Here is a 14,803-nt window from a genome sequence, read left to right as displayed (position 1 = left end):
TTAGTTCAGGTGTTTTTGTTGATTGCTCAAAGTTGGGTTTAGCTCAGAAGTTTTTGTTGGTTGCTCAAGATTGGGGTTTAGCTCAGGTGTTTTCGTTGGTTGTTCAAGGTGAGTTACATTCAGATGTATAAGGTATGTAGTTGTTTAGATTTAGCTGGAATCTTTTTTTAAATTATTTTTTTATAGCTTTGAACAATAATACAATCAAGCAAATAATAGATTTAAATGAGGAATAGAAAATAAATATGAAGGTTCTTCAAAAAGTTTTTGCACTTTCATATTTTCGCAGGAAATGGTTGGGACGGGAGAAGTGGTAAAGAGAGTTTGGTTAGTAGGATGCTGGGAAAGATGCATCGCAAAGCAGGGTGATTATGTGGAAAGTGATGTCATTTGCTTTTGAGATATTTAAAAAAAATGTGCGGAAACCTTTTGAAGATCCCTCACATATACAGTAGAAGTGGAAGAATGCACTCTAACTATGAAAATTGTTCATCCAGAAGCATATGTTTACAGCTTCAGTCCACATTTAAACTGGAGAATCCAATTTAATAGGAAATCTAAATACTGTATTAGAAAGAGTAAACTGAAGGAAGAAATGTTGATGTATATACACTTTCCATAACTGCAGAAGATGTAGTCAACACTGAATGTCTTTTGGAAACCGAAAAGGAAGTTAAAGTTGATGGTTCCCAAAATTTGCAGGGAAATTTCAGATAAAAATGACGTAAAACATCCAGTCTAAGCCTTAAAAACTACTTTTGCTTTTTCTGAGTGTCTCTTGACACCATTGGGAATACTGGAGTCTTCTACATCATAAACCTTTGAATCTGAAATAATTTCTAAGTATTAAAAGTCAAAACCAGTGATGACTGAATTATTTCAAGTTTTTTCCCAGATAACTCTCTTTATTAACTTTCAGGGATTGTCATGTAATATCCTCATCTACAACTTCTTATTTGGAAAATAATATATACATACGATAAGCTATGGAATAACCTCATTAGATAGTGCTGGCCCATCCAATACAAAAATTTTTAATAACTTTTTAGGTGAAGTATTTGGCACAGTTGGAAAATTCAAGAATCATAAATTCACTCCTCTGAACATGGAGGGGCATAATCAAAAAATACATCTAGGTCCATTTTGGGCCTAAGCCGCTAGTCGCCCAAAGTCGGACATGTCAATAGTCCATTTTTGAAAAATACGTCCAAAATATTTCTTTTTTTGAGAATCATCTACTTCTACGTCCAGCCGTTTGATTGACCAGACTGCTAAATCGTCTATCTTTATACCCCATTCTTGTCCAAAAATTCATCCAAGTCAAAAAAGCCTAGAACAAAGTATTGGACTGGACACCCAGACATGGCACCTTATAGGGCACTGCTGCAAACTTCACCAAAAGGGTGCCACATAAACATCTTACCATAACTCTCTTATAGGTCATGGTGAGCCCCCCCAAAAACCTACTAGACCCACATGTCTACCACCCCAATAGCCCTTATGGCTGCAGGTGGCACCTAAATGGCAGTACAATAGGGTTTTAGGGGGTGAACTTTTCACCATGAATGCAGTGATTAGAGTGGCTTATGGGCCTGGGTCCTCCTCTCTATGGTTCACTAGCCCACCCCCCAAACTACTTAAGCCACCTCTGTGCAGCTCTACTAGGCTTTCCTATGCCAGGCGCTGATGTTCTGGAAGCAGGTATGTATGTTTTTATTCAGATTTTTATGGTATTGTGGAGGGGGTTAGTGATCACTGGGAGAGTGGGGGGGGGGGGGTCTGTGCTTTGTGTCTGCAGTGCTTATCTGGTCATTTTGGTTATCTTCTGGGCATTTAGACCTGTTTATAGATTGCCTAAGTTACTACGTACATGTTCCATCTAGGCAGTCTTGTTAAAGTTTCAGTTATACTTGCAGTACGACTAAGTCTAGGTCAACCCATGACCTGCCCAAATTTCGCCCTCACCACTCCTCCTAAAGTGCCCCTTTTTACTCTGGGCGTACAGCGGCAGGGAAAAGGCCTAAGCTGCTTTTAGATACGTCTAAAACCCATTTCGATTATCGGCACTTGGACAACCTGTCTTTGATTATCGAAGTGTCGATTTAGGCGGGATTTTAGACATATTTCTGTTTCGATTATGAGCCCCATATTTTCTATCTTCTCATCAAATTTGCATCTGCTATATATGAGCAACAGTTTGTTGAATATTTTCTGTCACCTTCACAGAGGTAGAAATGTCAGCAATCTCAGTTTCCATTGTTTTAACTTTGGCTTCCAACTCAGTAATTCGAGGAGTTAAAACATTTACTGGGAGTAAAGTTTTTGTCAAATCTGATAAGAAAAGCCACTACTTGCCCTGGATTGATGTTATGGATTGCCACTACTATTTGGGTTTTTGCCGGGTACTTGTGATTTGGATTGGCCTCCGTGAAGACAGGCTACTGGGCTAGATGGACCATTGGTCTGACCCAGGAAGGCTATTCTGTAAGTTATGTGGCAGAAGGCACCCTACCACCACCTAACATAATTGTTTTATTTGGCTTTAATTGGAGTGGTAATTGACTGTGTCATTAAAAACGAATTAGAAACTCATTTTTAAAAAGTTGCATTACATTACATTAGTGATTTCTATTCCGCCTTTACTTTGCAGTTCAAGGCGGATTACATAAGAGTTGTTATGATAATAAGAACATATTGTTAAGATATTAAGAAGTACTTAAGGAATAGTTTGAGCATTTTCTAATTTGTTATGGAGTAGTTGGTAATAATTGCAGGAGGAGTTCAGAGCCTGTTTGGTTGTGTTATATTGGTTTTATGTATTTTATTGAAGAGTAGGGCTTTTGTTTCTTTTTTGAAGGTTTTGTAGTCTGTGGTTGAGGTCAGCAGATTGGTGAGTTGTCGATCCAGTTTCGCTGCTCTGGTGGCCAATAGGTTCATCCATTTTTCTTCTTTTGACATTTTTGGTTGGTGGGTGTGTGGGTTGTCCTGTGTCTGGTTGAGGTGAATTGGGTTAGTCGATTGCTCCATGTATAGCTTTGAAAAGAAGGCAGTGGGATTTGAAGTGTACTCTGGCTTGTATTGGGAGCCAGTGTGAGTCGTGGTATGTCTCTGTGACGTGGTCGTATTTCTTCAGTGAGTAGATAAGTCTTAGGGCTGGGTTTTGTATTGTTTGAAGTTGTTTTATTGTGGTTGCTGGGCAGGGGAGATATAGTATGTTGCAGTAGTCCATTAAGCCTAGTATTAGTGATTGAACCACTCGTTGGAATTGTTTCATATCGAATAATTTTCTGACTTGTCTTAGGTTTCTCGTGGTTGCGAATGATGATTTTATTATTTTGTTGATTTGTGGTTGCATGGTACAGCCTCTGTCTATCAGTACTCCGAGGAGTTTTAGTGTGGGTTGAATGGGGTATGAGACCGAGTTTATTACTAGGTTAGTCAAAGTTGGGGTTTTGCTGTTTTCTAGGAGGATGAAGTTTGTTTTGTCAGGGTTAAGTTTAGTTTGTGTTCTTTCATCCATGTTGATACTTTTTCAAGTGTTCTGTGTATTGTGCCTATCATGGTGGGCGCAGGTTGGTCGAAAGGGAGGAGTATGGAGTCCTAATTGTATCTACAGCAAGCCACCTAATGGTACCTAAAGTCAGAGTAGGGGGGCAAAGGCAAGGTTAGGGGTCAAAGGAAACCATGGACACCGTTAGACGTGATTCTCAAAAGAACTTAGGCATCTGTAAAGCAGGTCAGTAAAACCTTTGCCCACATTATCAGCACCTACGTTTTCTGATAGGAGCTGTTCACCACAATTCTTTAAATTGTGCCTAAGTGCGATTGACATATGACCGGTGCCTTTTTTTATAGGCGCTGCCAATTTAGGCACCATTTACAGAATCCGGCCCATAGTGTCCAAAGTCATTTCTTAACAAGGAGCCTTGAAGAACTTGAATTATACTTTTAGAATCAGAGGGCTCAGTACTTGAATCAGCCTCATCTCCTTCTGTTAGCAGCATTCCTCCCAGTTTGCAAAGTCTTCCTGCATCTGTTCCAAATCCAACTCCAACTTCTCAGCAACACATCCTTCATCATTCAGGTGCCACTTTTCTAATGACACTCCTGCCCTCCTTCTACAGTCTTTCACTGGCTGTGCACTGGATCCTTACTCACTGCTGGTGCATGGCAAGCAAAGCAGTCAATTGGTTCCACACTGAACAAAGCCAAAGAGCAAGGCCCTCCTTTATGCTTCATTTCAAAGAAACAAGAGAATAGATAAATGTGAACCCCTTTGCTAGCATGGGGTAGCCATCTTGGATTCTCCAGCTCAGGTCTTTTCTTTGCTACATTCAGGTACGGGAGGTATATATGTACTTAGGATTCAGCTAAGGTCTTTTGATTAGTAGCTGAAAATGGGGAAATATTCAGGTATAGGAGATATTTAGAATTTAGCTCAGGACTTTTCATTGGCAATTCAAGATGTTATATACAGTATATGCGTAATGCTGATGACAATTCACAGATATAGGATTCATGACTTTAGCACTGGAACTGGGGAGAATTCATTAACAGGTGCTAATGATTAGCACAAGACATCTATAGGAATATAACGGTTAGCGCCTGTTGATGAATCCCCCCCCTAAACTAAAAGTTATTCTGATTATTGGTCCAAGAACACTGCCACCAAAATGCCCCATATTTTCCCCCCTTTTAGGATTTCTAACTTGGGCATGCAATAATTTATACATTCCTAGAACTGTTCTTTCAACATCCTCAAATTTAAAAAAAAGACTGTCTATGTCCTCTTGAATATGATCCTTTCTCTGCATATAGAAAGCTGTCTAGCAATGGTGAAAAAATTTAACTAGACTGACACCTACAAAGCCAGACTCAAAGGACAGAGAGAAAAATAATGTATAAGATTAACATGAGGAAGAAGCATAAATGAACGTGGTGTGGAGTGAATCACTCACCTGAATACTTTAAGCAGAAAGGTTTAGACATTATATCCAACGGGGAGCTCAACACATCTTGACTTTTCGATTGGGAATCTATGATCAACAGAAAAACCAGATGAGATGGTGCCAGGAAAACAGGGTGTGTAATAATTAGCAAACCTTTAAAAATATTTTGAAACATTCAAAAAAACTGAGCTCCTAAGTTAGACTCCAACATTTTTGCCTCATTTTCAGCCCTACTTGTGAGCCTAAGTTTCATTCGGCCCTAGTAAATGTTCAAGGAGGCAAATTTAGGAGCATAACTGAAAAGGACCCTGTAGTGCATTTCATGCATGCTAATTTCACTAGCACACATTAAGCTTTAGTAAATGGGACCTGAGGTTAGGAGCACAAATTCTTTGAATGTTGGCCTTACACAGGATAAAACAAAGTTAAAAGTACAATGAAAAATCAGGAAAAAATATCTATTGAAACAAACAGCTTAACCCCTTAATTGTCTACTACAAGGAGGCTTAAATGATAAGAAAAATTACTTCAGAACTGGAGCTTCGGACCCATGGTGTGTAGAGAGTAGTGCTGCCCGATTCAGGAAAAAAAAAATTCAATTCGATTCAGCCTATTGAATTGATTTTTTTGATTCAATTCAATTTTCTTGCCCAATTGGGTGTTTTTTTCAAACATCCTGGCGGATTTATTTTATAGCCTCTTCACCCCCTTTGCCTTCTCCTAACCACACTGCGCTGTGGTGTAAACAAAAAAAAACTTTTCCTCTCTGTTAAATCCTAGCTCACGTTTGCGGTCTAACACCAACTCTGGCAGGATACACATTTCAAATCTGACATATTGTAATCACAAAACAGAAAATAAAATTATTTTTTCTACCTTTGTTGTCTGGTCATTATTCAAATCTTGTTGGTCCCCGGCTCTGGTTGTCTTCTGATAACTTGCTTGCCAGGGTCTCCTTCTTTCTTCTTTCTCTGTGCTAATCATCCATCTTCTATCTCTGTCCTCCCCTTCCGTTTCCCTTCCCTCCCCTGGAGGTCTGGAATCTTTCCTTTTTTTTGTCTCTATCCACAGATCCACCTTTTCTCAACTACCCTTTCATCCAGAATCTCTCCCTCCTTCCCCACCACCCTAGGGTCCACCATATCTCCCTTTCTTTTCCCAACTACCCTCCTATCCAGTATCTCTATCACCCCTCCACACCATCCCTTGTGTCCAACTTCTCTCCCTTTCTGTTCCTTCCCTCCCTAAATCCCATTGTCCACCATCTCTCTCCCTCTCCTCTGTTTTTAGACCCATTATTTCTTCCCCCCCAAAGTCTGGCATATGCACGTCTCTTTGAAACCCCCTTCCCTCCCTCCCTCCCTCTGTGTCCTTCTACACCAGGGCCCCCTCCCCTGAAGGTCTGTCCGCCCCTGAAGGCCTGCACCTCCCCCTGAAGGCTTGCCTGCCCCCCCCTGAAGGCCTGTGCCACCACCCCTGAAGGCCTGCCCCCCCCCTTTGAAGGCCTGCACCTCCCTGAAGGCCTGTATCCTACCCCTGAAGGCCTGTACCCCTCCCGAAGGACTGCGCCCCCCCCCCCCCCGAAAGTCCTACTTGTTCCCCCTGGCCTCCCGTGCACCATTTACCTAATATCAGCAGCTGCAGAGAAGATCGCCATTGCTAGCGATCTTTGCAAACTGCCATAGTCTTCGGAGCTGTTTCCTCTGCCGCGATCCTGCCTCTGACGCCAGAGGAGGGGCAGGACTGCGGCAGAGGAAACAGCTCTGAAGACCTATGGCAGCTTGCAAAGATCGCTAGCAACGGTGATCTTCTCTGCAGCTGCTGATATTAGGTAAATGGTGCACGGGAGGCCGGGGGGAAGCCGGACACCAGCGGGAGGCCAGAGGGGAAGCCGGACACCAGCACTTCCTGACTGACCCTCTCCCCCTTGCCCTCTAAAGCAGGTGCGGCAGCGGCTGGCCAGCAAGAGGCAGCGCTGCCGCACCTGCTTTAGGGGGGAGGGGGAGGGTCAGTTACCGAATCAGGAGGCCAGTTTTTGTTTTGTTTTGTTTTAAATCACCTGAAGTGAATTGGTGAACCGATTCAAATTGTGAATCGGGCAGCACTAGTAGAGAGAGCCTCGGTTCAAGAGGTGCTGGCTGCTGCTAATGTTGCTTCACACAGGAAACAGACTCAAGAAGGACATTTGTTCTGGAGTTTGCCAATGTCCCAGTCAGGGAAACACAAAACAAAATTCAAGATGAACAAGGAGACCCCTTCATGTGGTCTGTTTGTAATATGCTGAACCAGCAGGGAGAGCAGACTCTCTCTACATACCACCAAGACTCCCAGCTCTGGGCACTGCATATGTTGACATACGAGAGTTTTGGTAGACCTTTGTCGTCAATGATGTGCTGTCTTTTCAACATACAGGCCAATTTTCAAATGCCACGGTCATCCTTTGTTAATGCTTACTGTAGAACTTAAATATTTTACACATTTTCAGTGTTGATATCCAAGGAAGCAGCACTGTATATCTCTATGTCTTAAGTGCTGCCGCGATATGGAAATCAAGTAAAGTCCAAAGAGAGGTAAATATCAACCATGCTTTCATCAAACCATCACCTCAAAATATAACCTTAACAATGGCAAAAGATATTTTTATATATATCTGAATATACATTTTTAAAATTTACATGTAGGGGTTGACATTGAGCTGACAGCACTCAGCATTTTGCTGACCACTGCTGCGTTATTTCTAGATATTCAATGTTGGGCCAGGTCTGGGCTTCAGCATTGAATATTTGGTTTTGTAGAGCCAACTAACACTTAGCTGGTTATGTCCAGTATTCAGCACTTAAACAGCTCTTGATTATCACCTAAAGATAGGACTTTCATCTGGTCCTATTTATACAGTTTACCTGGCCAGTTAAGTTCTGAATATTGGCTCTTATCTGACCAAGTGCCAACTCTGCCCCAGAAAGACTCCCAAAAGAGCCGATTAGGAGTTTGTACTAATTAGTTATTTTAAATGGCGCTAACTAGTTAAATACTACTGAAAATGACTGGTTAGCCTCAACACATGATTGTACTAGCCAGGGGTCATTTATGGATAGTTAAATTGCATTGGATATAGATCCTTTAATATATATATACTGTATAGAGAGAGAGAACCTAACAACAACACATTATCTGTGCAAGAATTCCTTGATCTAATTACACAAGTGACTGTGAACTATCCCAGGATGGTGATTATGGGAGATTTCAATCTTCATATCGACACCATCACAGCTGTCTTCCTGGGCACAATGACAGCACTAAGATTCACATATGAAAAGAGCCACATACTAGACTTGGTACTCTACAAAGGGATTGACATCCCAGAACACCACAATAGCAGTATTGAAATTACACCCCTATTATAGACAGACCATTTTCTAATTAAGTTTTCCCTAAGTCACCACCTGAAACAAATGGCATCTCCCAGAGTTTAGAAGGAGATCAGACGAGAAAAAACTGACACTGAGAATCTCTTAGAGGCCTTGGACTATCCACAAGGATGAAATGGCAACTACAGTCAGAAGATTAATATTTGGAATACACACTTAGCTAAGACCTTAGAGAAAATGGCTCCACTAAAAGAGGTCCTTATGCCCCACTCACAAACGTTCACCAAGGTTTTCTTCAGAACTTAAAACCCTTAAGTGGGAAAGACGGAAACTGGAAAGGAGATGGCATAAATGCTGCCTGAATGAGGACAGGCTAAATTGTACCAGCACAGATAGGGAAAAATGCTTGAGTACCTGTTATAAGTGGTATATAAATACTCAAATAAATAAAAAAATACTTTGCCAACAACATTAAAAGTGTCCGCCAGTCTCCAATCAGATAAACAGGAGCTCACAAATTGCCCCCTCCTGACACATATATATTGGACTCATCTAACCCAGTAACACCGGAGGGTCTTGACAAAATCCTAAGAGACCTGCTCCCTTGATCCTTGTCCATCAAAGATAGTACAACAGGTGAGCAGGGGCCTCATAGAAGTCGCCCCAAAAATGATGAACTCCTCTTTTTCAATCAGCAACAACATTAAAAAAGGCTAAAGAACAACAACCTTGATCAGGATAAACTGGAAAGTTATTGTCAGTATCTAACATTCCATTTCTAGGAAAACTTACAGAGCAGTGATTGGGTAGAAGAGGGAAACTCACTAGATCCATGTCAATCTAGATACGGACATCTAAATGACATAGATAGCCGACGAAGGCGCGCAACAAAGGCGCATGCACCTTAGTGCGCGCCTTTGTGAAGCGCCTGCAGTGACGACAGTTGGATTCTGAAGCTAACAAAATAACAGGCTCCAATCAGGTAATCACTTAGATTTAAGCACAACTAACTTGTTGCTATACCTTACCATACACAAAGGTTGGAATACCTTGTTAAACTTAATTCGTGGGTAAACCTTGTTATACTTAATTTGTAAAACCTGTCCCCCGCCAGGATCAGGTTATCAGTTAGCTTCACTCTCAACTAACTTGCTGTACCTAGTTATACTTAACAGTTGGTATACCTTGCTATACTTAATCGGTTGGTTTTACCTTGTAATATTGTATATTACCTTGTAATATTGCTATACTTAATTTTGTTGGTTGTACCTTGTAATATTGTAATTGTTGTATTCATCTCACACTATCCTGTTTAAACATCTAAGAGCACTAAGAACAACTCTCACCACTCAGGCATAGGCAATCCAAAGAGACAGATAACACCAATAGAGCAAAGAACTCCAGAACCAACACCCCTTTTTACACACAAAAATGGCAACACGCACATTTAAACTCATCCTAGTCCTACTACTGCTCTCCCTACTCATAGAGAAATGGAAAACTGCAGGATACCACACACATTCTATACCCATCCTCACAACAACACACAGACTGGTTCAACCCAACAGGAAAGTCCAAACCCCCAGAACCCTGACACCTTGTCCATCATCCAACCACGAAAACATTCTCACAATCTGGGGAAAAAGACCCCCAACAAAACCTAAGACAAGACCACAAAAACTTCAAACACCTTCCAGAACACTAATCAATACACTAACTACTCACCCTCTCATAAAATTCACATCAAAAGCATGCGCATATATGAATATATGATCTATCAACCCAAAGACAGAACTAATCAAAGACTGGCTGATCAAAGATAATCTAGGTTGCCTCTTCCTAGCCGAAACCTGGCTCACTTCTGACTCAGACACTAGCATTACTGAATTCTGCCCAAACGGATACAAACTAAAGCTAGTATGTAGAGAAAAGAGAAGAGGAGGAGGTCTAGCAATCATTGCAAAAAACAACTTCAACATTAAAGTCCTAGCCATGCACTCCACCCCCCACCTAGACCTTCTAGCCTGCCAACTTTCTGACAACACTTTCACAGGAACTCTGAACTGCCTTCTCTGCTATGTCACACCAGGAAAATGGAACACCTCTAAACAAGAACTCGAAGAATTTATCCTCCAGCATTCCCTCTCCTCCACACATAACCTGATCCTAGGAGACATCAATCTCCACTTAGAAGACCACACCTCCAAACAAGTAGCAGACATTCTTTCATACCTCAACACTCTATCTTACCAGATACTCAATCCCGAACCCACGCATGAAAAGGGCCATCAACTTGATATAGCCGCTTACACTTTCCCCAACCTTAACACACAAAACATCCACATCACCAACGGCTCATGGCATCCCACCTTATGGTTTGACCATTACAAGTACACCTTCACAATTAACTGGGTGCAGAATAACAACAAACCCACACCACACACAACAAGCTTCAAGTCCAGAAAGAAAATCGAACCTACCACATTCTGGGACACAGTAGACCCAGAAATAGACCTAAACAATCCCAAAGGATTCATAAACACCTGGCGCTCCACAAGTGAATCCGCTTTAAACAAACTAGCACCACTAAAAACAAAAAATAAAATATGCAGACCATCAGACAAATGGTTTGACGCCGAACTCCTACACCTAAAAAGACAATGCAGACAATTAGAAAGGACATGGAAAAAACAGAAACAAGACCACACCAAAACAGAATGGAGACACCAAATCAAACAATACAAAATCAAACTGAAGGAAAAAAGAACAGACTACTACTCCAAACTCATTGGCACCAATAAACCGGACACAAAAAATCTTTTCAACCTTGTCAGAAATCTCACTGATACCAAACCCCACCTCGCCACCCTAGGAAACCAAACTCCAACAGCCTCCCAACTAGCGGACCATTTCAAACACAAAATCATCACAATCAGATCCACATTCAACAACTCTCGAAACATCTTAGAAGAGATACTAACAAAACCCACAAAAGACGAAGCCACCTCAGCAGATAGGATCTGGACCGACTTCCCAATGACACAATGGTCAGACCTAGACCGGCTGTACAAAAAATACAGCAAATCTTCATGTGATTTGAACAATTGTCCTCCTTATCTACTAGCTACAGCGTCCACTAAATTCACAGCTGGTCTCACGCTATGGCTGCAAACCACCCTAAGGGAAGGTCAGTTCCCTCCAGAACTTGGCGAAATCATAATTACTCCCATACTAAAAGACCCCAAAGGCCCAATAGACAGCCCAACAAATTATAGACCAATCGCTTCTATACCTCTATACGTCAAACTCATAGAGGGTCTAGTAGCACAATATCTCGCCAATTACCTAGAAGACCACCACATCCTACACCCTACTCAATCCGGATTCAGAACCAATCACAGTACTGAAACACTTCTGGTTTCCCTACTAGACATAGCCCGTCAGCACCTCAGCAAAGGAAATAAGTTACTAATCATCCAACTCGATCTTTCAGCAGCATTCGACCTAGTTGACCATTCCATACTACTCCAGATACTAGATGCCATAGGAATATCAGGTAATGTTCTCAACTGGTTCCAAGGATTCCTCAAAACAAGATCATACTGAGTCAAGTCAAATGATCTTCTATCCGACTCATGGTCAAACCCCTGCGGAGTTCCACAAGGATCCCCTCTATCGCCCATACTTTTCAACCTCTTCATAGCATCCCTAGGCACGGCCCTAGACGCCCTAAACATTACATCCTTCAGCTACGCGGATGATATAACCATCCTCCTCCCCTTCGACATCCAAGACCCCACCTCCAACAGACGCCTGAAAACAACATTGGAAACTGTAGAAAAATGGATGACGAACCACAAGTTAAAACTGAATGCGGAGAAAACCAAATTCCTACTACTAGAGAAGGAACAAAAACCATCCCTAACAGAACTAGATGTAAACACAATCAAATATCCAATACAGAATACTCTCAAAATTCTGGGAACACACCTAGACAGAGGCTGCACAATGCAAACACAAATACACAAAACCATAAAAAAAGCATTCTTCACCATGCGAAACCTAAGAAAAATAAGAAAATTATTTTCCAAAGAACACTTCAAGATCATTGTACAATCCCTCATACTCAGCTCCTTAGATTACTGCAACAGCCTCTACCTACCTTGCCCAAATACTATGATAAAACAACTACAGACCATTCAGAACACAGCTATCAGAATCATCTACTCGCTCAGCAAATTCGACCACGTCACACCCGCCTATGTAGACTCTCACTGGCTTCCGATAAAAGCAAGAACTCAATTCAAACTCTACTGCTTACTTTTCAAAGTAACCCATGGTATGCCCCCAATTACCTGAACAACCGTCTTTGCCGCTACCGACTACCCAGATCAAGAAGAACTCAGAATCTTTTCACCTTCCCCCCTCATAATGGTACCCGACGTAAGAAAATTTACGACAGCCTTCTAGCAACTCAGGCAGCGAAAACTGACCCCACCATCACCAAACTGATGATCAGAACAACAGACATCAAAGTGTTTCGGAAAGAAATCAAAACATTTCTTTTCAAAAAACACGTCCTTACTTAATATTCTCCTCCCCAATCGCACATGCACTCTCCCCAGCAAATAACACACTAGTCATCCCCTTGAACCTCATTTACCAAAAATATCCAAACTCCTAAATAAGCATTTCCCTTAGGTATCCATTTAACCTTCTCCTAAATAAGCATCTCCCTTAGGTATCCACTCAACTGATTCCTTCAAAGTTAGGTATCTTTCTTCAGTTGCCTATATTGTTTTCCCCACTGAACCTTGTAACTACTTGAACCCTGTCAAGCTATTCTATCGATAAATCCAGATATCTTATACTTGTATTTCTATACCACAACATGTAATTTACTTAAATCGTTGTAATGTAATTCTCTCAGTAATGTCCTGATCTCTTTTAACTGTAATCCACTTAGAACCGCAAGGCACAGGCGGAATAGAAATCACAAATGTAATGTAATGTAATGATATTTTATATGCAATGGCATTAACGTGATTGTAGCGTTTAATGTTACCAAGAAGTCTGATTCCAGCATTCTGTAATGTTTGTAACCTTTTAATTAGGGCTTGCGGTAAGCCTAAAAAGACAGTATTTCCATAGTCTAGTCTTGCAGTGAATAAAGCATGTATCATGGATTACAAAGCTGATTTCTTAAAGTGCCTTTTATTGAGTGCAGTTGCCTCACATGTGTAAAAGCTTTTCTTGATCGCCAAAAGTATGGGCAGAGTCCATAAGTACTCCTAGGACTCATACACTGTCCACGAATCTGTCCTCTCCTGGTTTGTCTTCTACCTCTCCCATCACACCTTTAGTGTATGTGTTGGTGGATCCTCCTCTGATGCTATCCCACTAGCAGTTGGTGTACCACAGGGTTCTGTCATAGGACCTTTTCTCATCTCTCTCTACACCTCTTCCCTTTGTGCCCTAATTTCCTCCCATGGTTTTGAGTATCACCTATATGCTGATGATTCCCAGATCTACCTCTCTATATCCAAGATCTCACCAAAACTTTACGACTTTATGATCATCATCCCATTTACTAACTCTATCTCGGAAACTACTCCCAAGGGGCGTAACTCTGGATCAACGCCTAACCATGAAAGACCAGGTGGACTCCTTAATCAGAAAGGGTTTTTTCACTCTCTGGAAACTTAGATCCATTAAATATATTTTGATATGTCAGCATTCAGAATCCTGGTACAATCCCTCGTATTAAGTCAATTTGATTACTGTAACATCGCCTATCTAGCAATTTCGCAAAAGAATATGCAACTTTTACAATTAATGCAAAATGCAGTGGTCAGACTAAAATTTGATCACGTGACATCATACTACCGGCAGTTGCACTGGCTGCCCATGGAAGCACGTGTAAAGTTTAAGTTCGCCTACCTTTGCTTTAAAGCACAGTTCTTCAACCGCCGGTCCGCAGATAATTCCTGCCGGTCCGCACAGGACCGGCGAGATAAACATCTTCAATTTCCTGCCGGTCCGCACAGGACCGGCAAGATCGAGGAGCACAGGGCCGGAGAGTTAACGGGGAGACTCAGACTGTGCTTTCTTCCCTCCCAGCGGCTCTCCTTACAAGCGCAGCAATTCAGGAAGGAAGCCTTGGAGCTTTTGCTGAGTCGGGCCGCCTCTGATGATGCAACTTCCGCTTTCCTCAGAGGCGGTGCGACCCAACAAAGGACCCAAGGCTGCCTTACTGAATCGCAGCGCTGGCAAGTAAGGAGAGTTGCTGGGAGGGGAGAAAGCTGCTGGGCATGGTGAAAAAAAAAGGGTCAGCTGTTACTGGACCTGGAGAGGGAGGAGAGATGCTGCTGGGAGGGGAGGGGGGAAAGGAGTCTGGGAAGCTGCTGGGCATGGTGAAAAAGGGATAGCTGCTACTGGACCTAGAGAGGGAGAAGGAGAGATGCTGCTGGGAGGGGAGGAAGGAAA

General features: G+C 41.9%; 1 protein-coding gene across 1 annotated transcript in view; it reads right to left on the bottom strand.

Annotated features, from left to right (window-relative positions):
• The window catches only part of SPATC1 (spermatogenesis and centriole associated 1), a 128,639-nt gene that overhangs the window by 43,958 nt on the left and 69,878 nt on the right, over positions 1-14,803 (bottom strand). Inside the window, exon 3 of the mRNA XM_033934969.1 lies at positions 4,959-5,036. Within this exon, the coding sequence (XP_033790860.1) occupies positions 4,959-5,036 (78 nt within the window). The remainder of the gene's footprint in view (positions 1-4,958; positions 5,037-14,803) is intronic.

The sequence above is a fragment of the Geotrypetes seraphini genome, chromosome 2 (genome assembly GCF_902459505.1).
Source record: "Geotrypetes seraphini chromosome 2, aGeoSer1.1, whole genome shotgun sequence".
NCBI classification, from domain to species: Eukaryota; Metazoa; Chordata; class Amphibia; order Gymnophiona; family Dermophiidae; genus Geotrypetes; species Geotrypetes seraphini.
The sequence above is the reverse complement of the archived record's forward strand: the minus strand, read 5'-3'. Positions and strand labels throughout refer to the sequence as shown.